We start from the raw sequence: 14,687 nt of genomic DNA, 5'->3' as shown, positions 1-14,687 counted from the left end.
GATTGCTTTTTTCATGTTGGCAAGGCTAGGAGAATTACCAACTGAATAGTGTGAGAGCTAAGTAGTTATTGTAATTGTTATACTAACGCTAAACCTCTACAGATAAAAATCGTGGATATCTCTCATTCTGCTTGTCTAAATTCCATTTCCCCCTTTTTAGATAACAACACCTCAATTTTCCTTTAGGGCTCTACTCCTCCACATTTCTCTGCAGGATTCTTACCTCAATGCCTCTGCAGGTTATGTGATCCAGGCTAGCCAATCAAAGTACAGCATCCCCTCCTCCACAAGGATGGGCTCAGGGCCGGGGCGTGTGACCCAGGACAGGACACGGAGGCTCAATCCCAGGACTTTTGTTAGAACTACTGGGAAAGAAAAGCACTCTTTCTGCTCCAGTGGCTAATTTGTGAGGAAAATAAATTGGGAGCGACTGTTGGAAACTAAACTTTCTTGGTCTTGAAACCAATTAGAGGCAGGAAGAGATCGATGATAGATCTAAAAAGGTTTATCTGACCGTACTGCTTGATCTGGATCCAGGTGTTTTTGAAGCTGTAACCTTTCCTAGATATTTTAATCACATACCCACTTTGTGTTTTAGCTAGTTGAATTCAGTTTTGGTTATATGCACGTCCTCATTAAGGTAATCATTGACACATACGCACTGGCTGGAGGTTCTTCGAGGAGAATTAACAAGTCTTCTAAAGAGCACTAATTAAGTTGGCACAAGCCAATAGAATAAAATCAATTAATGATTTTTCTAAGTTGGTAATTTCTGTTAATCAGTTATATCTCTTCTAATTAAAACCCTGCCAGGACATAATCTATATGATTTTTGCCTTGAAAATTGTAAGAAGTAATACCAGACATGTGAAGGAATACTGATTTTAAAGGCTTTCAAAGAAGATTTTTCCTGTTGTCATGATGCTGGATGATTATATTTGTAAATGTCTTTTAGCCATGAGGCCAATTTCTAGTTCAATTCAATTGTATAAATGTGTAATTGTTGATAATTTATCATCATCAGAGTGTAGGAATCTTACCAGAATTAGTAATTAGCTAACTCAGGGAGTTTTATGAGAGTACCCAGTTAATTTTGATAATCTCTGTGTTGTTCTTTCCTTTTAACAATATCCTTCAAATTAAATACGTTACCTGGAAACACCAGCAACATTCTGAACCATGATGTTGAATTTTCATCTTTAAGTTTCAATCTCAGCTCAGTCACTGACTTTCTATTCTAAGCAAGTCACAGCATCTCTATATGACAACCTAGGACCTGTACCTATAAGAGAACTTGAACTGCTTTGAATGCAACACACCCTCACTGTTGTAGTTAGTTACTTATATCTGTGGGTAGCAGTCTTGATGGACTGTAACTGTTAGTTAATTTAGCTTTACTATAAGAAGAAAGCTATAAATAACAACAAAAAAAAACCCTGCTAAACATTTTTTTAGGCAACTTCCTGTACATAGACTTGGGTTAGTAGCTCAGTTTCCTCCTTTTAAAATCCACGTCTATGATAACAGTAGTTGATCCAATATAATAAGCATACATGTAAAGAAATACTTCTCAGATGTTTGGAGAACCTCACTCTTCAATGAAAACTGAAATTGTATTTCGTATGTTTTTCCGACATAGGAAGATTTTTCAACTACAAAGATCAAAACAAAAAGTATTTTCTATCTCAGAAAATTTAATCTGAGGTCTTCTAATCTTTGAGTCTTTCTCGTTATCTGCTATTACATATATGTGTGTGTTCATATATGTACACACATTATACACACACATACTCGCACATACACGTTTGGCTTTGCCACATTTTGACCGTTAGAGAATTCAGTGAGAAAGACTATCTTTGTTTTCTTTGTAACTACCCAACATAGAGGTGTTGAATGCATTGGCTAACTTTTTATAGGCAATATATTAATAAAATAAAAAATTACTATAAATGCAGAGTTTCATTTCCATTAATACTGTGCATGGAGCATATTCTTAGTGACTACGTGCTTCTAAAAAGATTTTGTGATAAAGTCAGTGGAAAATACAATATAGGAATGAATTACCTAAAAATAATTCCATTTGGGTTGGTCAAGAGCATTTTGGTGGGATGGACTTTAACAATCACATGGTTGGTACAGATATATTCAGACATAACTTTTATCTCTATGTGTAGAGTCCTTGGGATTTCTGAGTGCCCTCCATTTTTAATACCCATGACTTCTTAGTCATCTAATTGCGAAAAATTAGAGATTTGGCAAAAGAAAAGTGCTCTAATACAAACAGGGACCAATGGAAAAGAGAGACAAAAATGCCATCAAGGCTTAGAACTGGGTAGAGGAGGATACTAATAGATTGAGATCTTGACCAACTTCAAGGGCAAGAAGTGAGGCCTTGAGGACAGAGGCAAGCTTAGGGACCTTACCCTGGGGTGAGCAGCATCTGGACAGAGATATTTCAGGGGGAGGATCTGGTGGTCTATAGTTTCATGGAAAACCATGCATTACACTGGGGATGAGACACAGACCCCGAGAAGGAGGAATCACCAGTCCTGCACCCCTCCCCACCTCCAAACCTTGGAGTTAAGTTACCTAAGGCTGTTTTCCTGGATATGCACTGTGGACAAAGGCAGGGAAGTTTTTGTGATAGGGGATCCAAGAGAGGGAGAAGAGCACTAAGGTATTGAAGTTCTTTTAGTGCTCTTTAGTGCAAATCTTTGGTTTTAAGTAGCCTAAAAGCAGCAATTTTTACTTGAACTAGCCTGGCACCATGTCTACTGAAGACCTACACGTGCTGGGATGTTGCAGGTTCACAGGCAGTTGTCCCCTGGAACCTCTGCTAGAATATGTGGGGCGTGGAGGGAGGAGAGGGAGGGAGAGAGAAGAGGAAGGAAGGGAAGAGACGGAGAAAAGAGAGAATTTAAAAACCTATGGGAGAAGTTACCTTTCTTCTTTCTTCTGCAGCCTCCAGTTTTTTCTGGATCTCCTCCAGAGACAGGTCTTTCTTCTTCGGAGAAGCTAAAGTTCGTGGGGCTTCTGAGATGGGAGATGGTGGCTTCAGGATCAGCTCAAAAGCCTGGCCAGAAGCACGTTTGTTGATTTGCTTCACTTCCATATCTGAGTAATGAATATTTGAGAATGTTAAGCATACAGAGCAGTGAAGCAGGGGGTTTATTTAAATAATTTGAATTCTGGCAATTGCAAGTAGCCTTGTTATTCTGGCCAATAGGAATAAATGCTGCCTGTGATTATTTGTTCTACATTGTTTTGAACATACAAGACCTCTTTCTTTAGTATCATTACAGATATATTCCAACAGAATAAATATTTACAGTGTTGGGAGATTCAACAATGTCCATAGGGAGTCGAATAATGGCAAGCCTACTTAGGAAAAAAGAGCCTGAATTGATTTTAAACTGAACTTTATTTTCCTTTTGAATAAACATGAGCTTCACATGAAAATAAAGTAGCACAGATTTAGATTTATCTTGTGAAAATTACCATGGCTGGAGGCATTTTTGGGCTAAATGGGGAAGAAAAAAATAACAAAGGTTTATTGGAAATTTGACATGCTCTACCAATTCTTCTAGGAAGCAGTGCACGAGCAATGTTGAATTTATCTATTTAGCTTCTAAGACTCAGCTTATCCATAACTTCTGACTTCCTTTTTCCCTTGTCTTCAATCCCTAAAGCTGTAGAACCTGTCACTGTTTTCCCTGTCTTCCTAATACATTTTGTGTCATCTCAAGTTTAGCCCTTAATCACACTGCGGTCTGCTTACTGATTATTTGTATATTGTATGTATGTTTCTTCTTGTCGGCTCTAAGTTCCTCCAAGGAGAGGCCTGTTCTGTATTTATCTTTGGAGCCTCTGTGACAGCACATAGTAAGATATTAGAATTCCAGGAGGAACGTGGCTGGATTACTGGTCACAGCTGTATCTAGCCGAGGAAGCATCTGTCCGGTTTATCTGTTGACTGAATGAACCTACACAAAGTGGGCACTGAGCCTGCATTCTAATGAAAGTTTTGGTTGGAAACTGAAACCCTTTCCCCTGAAAGACATTGCCTTGTGAAAGGGTTAATTAGCGTTTATGACACTTGTGCTGTGTTAGCATAACTTGGGATGGAAAGAGCCTCTGAGTCCTGGGCTAGGCTTTAAAGGCACCGAAGGGGTTAAGTGCCACAGACGCCTTCAGCTGGTCTTTAATGTATGTCTTTACACATATGGAAAAGAAACATGATAAGCTGACAGTCTATAAGCTGACAGTCTATACCTCAGCTTTGACTGCTACACACAGAACTCTTTCAAACATTTTAATTACATTGACTGAATTAAGTGAGGGTGATATCATGGGCAATGATAGCTAGCATTTTTGAGTGCTTACAAGCGGTCAGGCTTGGTGCTAAGCATTTGACTTGCATTAGACCATTTAAACCCTACACCAACTGTGCGAGGAAGATACGAGAGTTAAATAAGCCTCAGAAAATCTAAGTTACTTGCCTGAGGTCAGGCAGATAGTGGCAGAGCCAGGAAGAAAAGCAAACTAAGTAGAATGAACTTGGATAAATCCAACGGAAAGTGTTGCACTATAGTGAAGTTCATAGTCATGCCAATTCTTTAGGCTTTTTTTTTTTTTTTAGTTCTCTTTATCTGGGGCCTCAGTCATAAGTCACTTTTATCATGGGAACTTGTTAGCTTGTTGACATGCATACTCAAAATATGGGAACTTTATGAAGACTATAATAAGGGGGAAACAGTGATGGTTGTTGATTTTTTTCTTTTGAGTTTCCTAAGTATAAAGCGTTTTCTTGCAAATTACTGTTTGGTCTAACAGTATATTATGTTAGCTTAGCATATTATGTTATTTGCAAAGAAAAGCTTTAGACATGTTGTCAATGTTGATATGCTGGATGTGGCTTCTAACAACCATCTAGCTCTGTTTCTTAAGAGATATTAATGTGCTGTTGTTAGCATCAAACTCAAACTGTTTTAGGGGCACCTGACTCGCTCAGTTGTTGGACGTGTGGCTCTTTCTTTTAAAAAGATTTATTTATTTATTATTTTAGAGAGAGAGAGAGCACATGGGGGGCAAAGGGCAGAGGGAGAGGGGGAGAGAGAGAGAATCTCAAGCGGACTCCCTGCTGAGTGTGGAGACCGACATGGGGCTGGATCTCACGACCCTGAGATCATGACCTGAGCCAAAATCAAGAGTCTGGCGCTTAACCGACTGAGCCACCCAGGCGCTCCAAATGTGTGACTCTTGATCTCAGTGTTGTGAGTTTGAGCCTGATGTTGGGGTTAGAGTTTACTTAAACAAAACAAAACAAGAAACCCTCAAACTGTTTTGAGCAATAGGCAATCAATAAGACCAAACAGCTAGACACAACAAGTCAGTAGTGAGATCTACAAAATATTGATTTAATTCTATCAGGAGCTGTGAGAGAGAAACAAGTGTATCTAAGCTTTTCCAAATGATGTTGGCAGGAGCATTTCTATTGTAGGCAACTCACCATCATAAGTATAGATGTTGATGTTGCGAGGTTCCGGGTAAAAACAAGAGCAGATCAGTGACAGCATGGACAGCTCCTTCATTTTTTCCTTGTAGGCTAAAATAAAAGACTTGAGATTAGTATCTTTCATTTTCTGAGTTTCCTCTTAATGCTTCTTTTCATCTAAGTAACAGTTACAGACTCTTTCAGAATGAGTATTGCCAGGGACACGGCTTCACAAAAATATAAGTGAAAGAGAGATTGAAACAGGACTCTCAAGTGCATATTCCTTATTACAGAGGACATAAATGACACATTATAGCAGGTTAGATAAAAAGTGAGAGAAAGGGAGTGAGAGAAAGAAAGGAAAGTCAGAGGAATTAAGATCCAGCAGGACAGGGAGGAGAGACAGAAAGGACATGGAAGAAGCAAAACCAGACAAAATTAGCAGAGAGATAGGTCCATCCGAGTACACGCATATGTAAGTCTACTGCACATAAGTATGATTCAGGAGGTGCCCTTTGCTGCTTTGGCCTGAGTGGCCACGGATTCAGTCAGGGACAAGCAGAGAACCATCAGGATATTCTCAAGTGGATGCATCCTCCAAGAATCTATGTTTCTGCTTCCTCTTTATCCCCGAGTGCACTTTCTTGTTGCAACTTCTTTCCACACACCATAAAGCTAGATCTGAGCTCTTATAAGGCTCTCGTTTCCTCTGTGGAACCCGGTTTGGGTGCCCACCTTGCCAAGGAACTGTAGGAGTTCAGTGAGTGATCTCCCTCATCCTTCACTCCCCCTCCCTATTTCATTTTTCCCTGTCTCTGTCAAGAGGCCTCCCGCCCAGGTAACTTGGGAAGGCATCTCATCAGTGCTGGTTGTCACCAGGACAAGAGAGGACCAGATGGAGATAAGGAAGTGAAATCTTCTCACCATTGTTGATTATCAATGAATTAAGAAAAATGGAAGAGAAATGATAGGTCTACTGTGTACTAACTTGCGGAAAAATATAAACAAATGGCGATGCCCTAACATGTTCAATCTCACGGGTAATGGTTCTCTTTTGGCAGGGGCTTCTGATCATTATGGTAACCCAAGGAAGGCTGAGTACCTTGGGAAGACAGGAGTTCCCAGAAGATTAATTTGGGGCATTGTTGACAAATCCATCTTTTGTTGGCTAACAGGAAACAGATTTAACACCCATATGTTTTAGAGCTACAGAATGCTAGATTCAGGGGGTCCTAAAAGATCATTTAGCTAAGAGTCCACTCACCCCACCACCAATTATGCAAATGAAACTGGCACCCAGAGGCTAAAGTCACATGTGGCCTCCAGATAAAAATGCAGTAAATCAATCAGTATCAAGATTGCCAAGAGGCCTTTTTCCATTTCTACTTTTAGGATGAGGTTCAGTGTGTCAAGGCTGGACATACTTGCATATCAATGAACCACATGCAAAGATCAAATATTGCCATATTGTATATGGTTCAAACTAACACATCCAGAGGGTCACTCTAAGAGAATTTTTCTCCCTGTTTAGCTTATTTCCTTTAAAATAAGCAACACAATTTGCCTTTTGCGTAACAGTCCTGCTAACACCTACTTTGAGAGATTTCATTGGATGCCTTTGGAATTTTAGAAGGCTGAAGCCATATTTCTTTGTCTTATTTGTTTATTCAGTTAATAAAATTGTGTCACTTATAAGGGTCTAAGCAGGTCTTTACATGGATGCTTAGTGTGAATCACAGTTTCTGTCAGAGAGAAACATTTGGTGGTTTAATACATTTAATTCCATGAAGAATAAAACTCAAAACAGCTAGGTTTTGTAGGCGGGTGCCTTTTTTTGTTTTTTAATAAGAGAAAGCAATATGGTATCCAAAATATTTTGAAAAATTAAGCACATATTAGGAGCACGTTAGAGACACCAACTTTACTAGGGAGGGCCAACCCCAAAATAAAAATAAAATAAGATTCTCTATCTCATAGAGCAGTAACAGATTAAAATAGCACTGTAGAAGAACATGAATTTCTACCGAAAAGAATACTCCTCAACATCTGTCTTCGGTTTCTTGGAAATGAAATTCAATAATTTTTAGTAAGGCCACTGCTCTATTACACTTGATAGGTTAATGAAGGCAGAAGATGTAAAGGTTGTCAAGGACCAACACTTTAGACCCCTATGTGTAATGTATAACCATGACTGATAAAACGTTTGTTCTTTCCTCTCCTAGGTGGTTTGGGGACAAAACTCAATTGACCTCTGTGGGTGATTACTTAAGAGAATCCTTACATTGTTTTTATTGAGGCCCATGATTCTCCATGGCATGAATATACCCAGTAGCAGCCATTGCATAGATTCTCACTTATATAGTTGCTCTGAATCCTAGGGAGCTCCTTAAAACCACTTGCAACCAAAGTCCAAGCACATCTTGACTCTTTCCCTACAACAAAGGCACGCTCTCCAGTGAAGAAGGGTTTCCTGTTCACTTGGTACAGTTGCCCAAACTTTCCCCACATGGCATTGCCTTTCCTAATCCCCTCCTCTCATCTAAATTCTTGCCAAAATTTCAATCCCAATTCAGCTCCTCCCTCCTCAGGGTTTCTGTTTCTTGGCGGTGCTGCCCACATTGATCTCCCATTGCCCTTAGTTGGCTGTACTACACAATCTTGATTATATACTGTTATATGTGATTCTATACTGTCTAAGGCAGTCACTATTGGGTTTTGATGTGTAATCTTTGTTTACAAAACTATAGGCTCTTTGGAGGCAAATGCTACATCTTACTCACAGGTCTGGGTGGAAAAGGAGGTTATTGCTTAATAAATCATTGTTGGCTAGCTTGCTCATTGATTTTAAGTCAATCTCTCAATTAACAAGTATTTATGAGCACCACTGATGGGCAGGAGTTTCTGTGAGGCACTATGGGATTACAAAGAAATATAATGGTTATCCTCATTCTCAAGAAGCTTTCAAACCTGGGAAGTGGAGTATATGGATATAAAAATATGGAGTATATGGATAGAAACTCGTGCAAAATAGGGTGTCAAATGGAGGTACAGGTGATTTGTGCTGGAAATTCGGAAGAACCTCAAAGCCTTGAAGCTATGGGGAGAGTGGTCAGGAATGGCTTTACAGGAAGGGTAGCCAGATTTAGCAAGCAAAATACAAGATGCCTACTTAAGTTTTAATCCAAAAATTGCATGGGACATACTAAAGAATCATTCCTCGCTTTTCTGAAATTCAGACTTAATTGGGTGACTTGTATTTTATACAGCAACCAGAGCAAATGGACCTGGATGGTAAAGACTGAATAGTGTTAAGGAAAACAAGGAAGGGAGAAGGTAGGTTTATTATTGTTGACATGGAAATGGGGTTCTGAAGGAGCTATCTGGAAGGCTTTTATGGGTGGGCAGTGAGTTGAGTTCATGCAAGAAATGATAACTCAACTATAGGGAGCATCATTCACTTCATTTTCATGGACTACACGACAATGAGGTTTTCAGGAGTTGTGCCCTGATAGAAAGACTTCCTGGAGGTCAGTTTTGCTCTAAGATGTTGGGTAAGATGTTTTGAACTTTTGCTCATGTGAAAAGGTTATGACTTAAGATATTGTGTTCACATTAAGACAACCACAGGTATATATATATATTTTTTACCAGAATGTCAGAATATCATGAATTTTCCACATGTTACTTGAAAGAAATTTAAGCTTGAGTGTTCTGTTTTGAGTCCACTCTCAGGAATATTTCCATGGGAAATTATGAGAAGCACAGAGGTGAGAATGAATGAGTTAGCTAGAAGTCCTGTTTGCTTGCATAGTTCTGATTGAAGCCCATTAATAATATCCTCATTCACTATCAGAATTTGGCCATTACAATTATCTTAGCAAGAGGCAGCCTCTGAACATTTTGAAAAGGGGGGTTACCTCATGAAAGGCTCTTCTTAGAAAGATTTATCTAGTCATTTTATTATGCAGGAAGGACCTGTTACAGGAGATACACTTAAGACACAACTGAATGAAGTTCAGCAAGTAATGTGGTATGGCTTAAGAAAATAGTAGGGAATAGCAAAGGGAAAAGAAAGGGAAGATAGATACAAGAGACCTTATGAAAGAAGAATAGATAGTAAACAATAACTGTATTTGGAGTCAAAGGCAGAGGGAAGAGGGCAAGAGATCCTTATAGATGGGTGGTTAAGGAAACTTTCCAGACAAAGTGTCACTAAAGCTGAGTCCAGTAGGATAGGTTGGCCTAGCAGAAAATAGAGTGTGGGTTGAAATATATGGAATTTGGATAAACATTTTTTTTAAAGATTTTATTTATTTATTTGACAGAGAGAGACACAGTGAGGGAGGGAACCCAAGCAGGGGGAGTGGGAGAGGGAGAAGCAGCCTTCCCGCCGAGCAGGGAGCCCGATGCGGGGCTCGATCCCAGGACCCTGGGATCTTGACCTGAGCCGAAGGCAGATGCTTAACGACTGAGCCACCCAGGCACCCCAGGATAAACTTTTTTTAAAATCAACAATGAAAAATCCCAAACGAATGTGAAGGCTATAAAGAAATGTGCTAATAAGATTTCACTATTGATATTTCATACTTTGAATTGACAATCCCGTTCATTGGTTTTTGGAAGTTGGCATATATTATTTTTTTCATTACACCCCAACACCAAGTAGAGTTCTGTGCATGTTTGTGAGGATGTGGGAAGTAACAGGTAATTCCATATAATCTTTCTCATAGTTGGTTGCATTTGCTATTAACTATTAATGTTTGCAAATTAGTGTATTTCTCTAGTGAACTCATTTAAAATTCAACCCATATGATGTATAATGATTCTATAGCAATACCCATTTAACCTAATGATCTATGAATTATGAATGCTAATTGTTTTTCCATTCTTCCAAATGGCTACCATGAACTATGAATCATGGTAGCAGTTGCTATTTGGGTTTGGAGCACAAAGAACGTATCAGGCACTGAGTTCAAATATTTGCATGCATTTCTCATTTAATCCTCTCAACAATGCTGGGAGAAAGATATTATAATTAGACTAGATTTACAGATGAAAGAAAAAGATGCAGGGACATGGAGTAGTTTGCCCAATATCCAACAGACCATAAAGTGTGGAGTTCAGTTTGAATATAGGCTGTCTGACTCTATGTGCCTTGTTTGTAATGCCATTCACTTCCTCCAACAATCTGTTCAGATGCATTACACACATCTTCACCATCTACATATTGTTTTTAACAAGAAAGTGATGTATGTTACTACTGCCTTTGAAAATAAAGAATCCAAGACTTTTTTCTCTTTCCATTTTTCTTTGGCATTTGTTCTTTAATTAATTACCACATGTGACTTACTGACTACACAACTGTAGGTTAAGTACAGAGATTTACAGAAAGAAAGGTTTTGTTTTGTTTTTTTACTTGTATGTTTTACTTGGATAGTAAATATTGGTGCAGAGATGGCTAGAAAACTCAGGAACAGTTTCTCAAAAGGAACTGTGAGTATATATATTCTTATATGACTGAATATATCCTTATACATTCATATCACAGCTAATGGGGTAAGTGGAGAAAGTGGCAATTATCTAGGTATTTTACGGGAAAAAACCCCTTTGCATCAGTTATTTGGATATTTTAAGAGTGGTATATTTTGTCTGGCAATTACCTGAATTTTCTCATTTTTTTCTTTTTCCTTTGTGTTTGTGTGTGTGTGTGAATCTGAGCAGTATTTTCTTCTTTGAAGAACGAAGAGCACCAAGGAGAACAGTACAATCGATACTAGAGATTTAATAGTCAGATTAGATCTTCGATTAGATTAGACTAAAGCAGCAGAGAGGTTAATTACACTTAGTAAAATATGAAATAGACAAACACATATATAATTATTTTCCTACTCTTCTAAATATGTAGTCTCCACATAGATCAGAATCAGTGAACTTACAGCTCTTTCTTTGGCACCTTCTTTTTCCATGTCATAAATTAAGCTCCTCATCCTTCTTTTAACTTGATTTTGGCCCGTGTGTGTGTGTGTGTGTGTGTGTGTGTGTGTGTGTATGTGTGTATTACGTTTGGTAGTTTGACTGCTTTGGGGTCCTAGAGCCTGAGGTCAGATTATTTTCTAAAAGTCAAATCTATCATCCTATTTAGAAATACTTTTGGGTGCTCTATCACTGTGATTTTCTTCTTGAAAGAGGAAATAGATGAAAAGGATTTTATTTAAAACACTTGTATACTATATTAGCTTGAATTTGGACCTTAAAAATGGTTGATGAATATAGTTGATGAATATGTAATTGAAGATTCAACATTTACATGAAAAATAAATCTCACATTTTTGAAGATCTATTTTAACATCCCAGAAGATCACTGATATGAGGTAATGTTCTAGATATTTCTGCTACAATGATGTAATGTTAATTGGCTTAGTACAAAAATGGATTCCGTCTACATTCATTCTACCCAGCTCTCCCCCACCAAAATTATGGTTTCCTAAGATATAATGACCAGGGAGGGTTTGAAAGACTGATGTTTGAATAGATGAAACAGCATACTTTTCCTGCAGGAACAGATATCAAATCAAATTAAGGGACATTTAAGAAGGTCAAAGCTATACAACCCATCACTGGGTTGTACAGAAACAACCTTAAAATTGAAGCTCTTAAATTTCAATTTGATTGATTCTTGGCAAAGCAACTGTGACAAGGAAAAGAAATTGGATGACTTGAATCAGTCCTTGTGATAAAAACTGTTATAAGAGCAGTAAATTGTACCAGTCTGAGACCTCACCTTACCCTTGCTTCCAGTTAAAGCTCCTGCCGAGTTTAATGAGAATCCCACTATATCATGCAGGGTTTTGTCCTTTTTTTCTTTCCCTCTAATGAAAGACATTCTTACAGTCCTACATGAAGATTAAACTACACTGGTTTACAGGAGTAATGAAAGCACTTCATTCTGTTTATATTTCAAGACTTCATTGCCCACCTAATTTTGAGTATTAAAGGATATCTTTTCTTAGGCCTTCAACACTACCAGGTAGTATGAATAAAATGATAACCTAAAATGATAGCTAGATGGTTGGGACTTAAGTGAGAGAGAGCCATCTCAGACACTCAGGAGAGTCTGTTCATCTGGCTGAGTAGAGTTCTCACATAGGAATGACTCTTCCGTTCCCTGTAGCCTCCTGAGCTGGAAGCAACTGTCATCTGAGGCTGCCATGATGTTCTCTGAATTATGTCTGCAAAATGGCTTCCTCTGGCATCTAAGTAATTTAAATCACTCGCTGTTACTTTTTTTTCTTCCCATTACTTTTTAATTTTGGGGGGGTGAAGACTGGAAAAATACTTTCCACCCATTCTTAATTCAGCCAAAACTCACACTTCCTATCCAGACTAATTAGTGCATTTGTGGGCTCAATTTCTAGAATCAAAAATATTTTGGTTATCAGTGATAATGATCCCGATTTCCTTTCTCACTTTGTTGTAGTGTGTGGCTTTTCTCCAGAAAATAAGACCTGGTTTCTACTTCATATGAATTTTAGAATTAAGTTTGTGTCTTGTGTCTTTGCATTGCATAAAATGGTATGAAACTACAAATACAGTAAATTACCTACTATGTTCTCAGTGAAAGCAAGAACTTTCAGAAATGGAAAATGCAAGACTTTTATCACAAGCGCAAAATAAAAAAAAAAACCTGTCATATAAGATTCGGATGACTTTATCTTAGTTAATGGGCCAGTTGACTTTTTCCCTGAATGGACAGTGATTTAGATACTAAGGATACAAAAAATGAATCCAGAGAAAATCCTATCTGTCAATTACAAGATGGGGCTGGCTGTCTTCATATAATGGAACACACTAATTTATAGAAAACACTGTGAAGAAACAGTAGGATTAAGCAGAGACCCCACAGCAATTTGTGTGACAAGCCCTAGATGTTAATCTTGATTGAATTCCTCTATCAGTCTGAAAACTCACTAAAAGTTGAAAGCATATTTCTTGAAGAGTTTTTTTTTTAAAGATTTTATTTATTTATTTGACAGAGAGAGACACAGCGAGAGAGGGAACACAAGCAGGGGGAGTGGGAGAGGGAGAAGCAGGCTCCCTGCAGAGCAGGGAGCCCGATGCGGGACTCGATCCCAGGACCCTGGGATCATGACCTGAGCTGAAGGCAGTCGCTTAACAAACTGAGCCACCCAGGCGCCCTCTTGAAGAGTTTCTATGTAAACTTCTACTTCCTTGGAATGGTGTGAAGTTTCTATGCATTCAAAAAGCTCCATATTTTTTTTTTAAAGATTTTATTTATTCATTTGACACAGAGAGAGAGACAGCGAGAGAGGGAACACAAGCAGGGGGAGTGGGAGAGGGAGAAGCAGGCTTCCCGCGGAGCAGGGAGCCCGATGTGGGGCTTGATCCCAGGACCCTGGGATCATGACCTGAGCTGAAGGCAGACGCTTAACGACTAAGCCACCCAGGTGCCCTCAAAAAGCTCCATATTATTGTTTTAGTTCTGAGTGTGTTCTACAAAATACATGCTACTTAGTTACTAGCATCAATCGTGAATAAAAGTATTTTACCTTGGTGTCACTGCCAAATATTTCTTAAAGTTCTACCGGATAGAATCTTTATCTGGTTAGTATACAAACTCCACTCATACTGGTCTCCCTAAATGTTTTCTTAGGAAATAAATGGTACATAAATAATTAATAGAAAATAACTATTTCAGACAACGGCCACAAAAACCTCATAGAAGGGCAAGCATTTTGCTTGCTTCCAAAAACCTAATGAGAATTCCAGGATCTCATTTAATGAAACTTTGTAAAATGCACAGTATGTAACATTTACTTAATAGCACCCTAAAAAGTCAGATTTTTAGGGCGCCTGGGTGGCTCAGTCGTTAAGCGTCTGCCTTCGGCTCAGGTCATGATCCCAGGATCCTGGGATCGAGTCCCACATCGGGCTCCCTGCTCGGCGGGAAGCCTGCTTCTCCCTCCCCCACTCTCCCTGCTTATGTTCCCTCTCTCGCTGTGTCTCTCTCTGTCAAATAAATAAATAAAAAATAAAATCTAAAAAAAAAAAAAGTCAGATTTTTAAATCACATTCAGTAGAGTTTTATTTCAGCCTTCCATTCAAAAACCACACATTACATGCTTCTGTAATTGGTATAGTGAATGAAAACTGAATAATCAGTTAGTTTTTCCCT

At 38.6% G+C, this 14,687-nt stretch overlaps 1 protein-coding gene across 1 annotated transcript in view; it reads right to left on the bottom strand.

Annotated features, from left to right (window-relative positions):
• STMN2 (stathmin 2) overlaps window positions 1–14,687 on the bottom strand; it is a 50,368-nt gene that overhangs the window by 19,304 nt on the left and 16,377 nt on the right. Inside the window, exons 2-3 of the mRNA XM_021688183.2 lie at window positions 5,510–5,605; window positions 2,942–3,114 (exon numbers count right to left, since the gene is read on the bottom strand). Coding sequence (XP_021543858.1) covers window positions 2,942–3,114; window positions 5,510–5,605 — 269 coding nt within the window. The remainder of the gene's footprint in view (window positions 1–2,941; window positions 3,115–5,509; window positions 5,606–14,687) is intronic.

This window comes from Neomonachus schauinslandi, chromosome 4, assembly GCF_002201575.2.
Source record: "Neomonachus schauinslandi chromosome 4, ASM220157v2, whole genome shotgun sequence".
Classification (NCBI taxonomy): Eukaryota; Metazoa; Chordata; class Mammalia; order Carnivora; family Phocidae; genus Neomonachus; species Neomonachus schauinslandi.
Note: the sequence above shows the minus strand (reverse complement) of the source record. Positions and strands in the feature narration are given on the sequence as shown.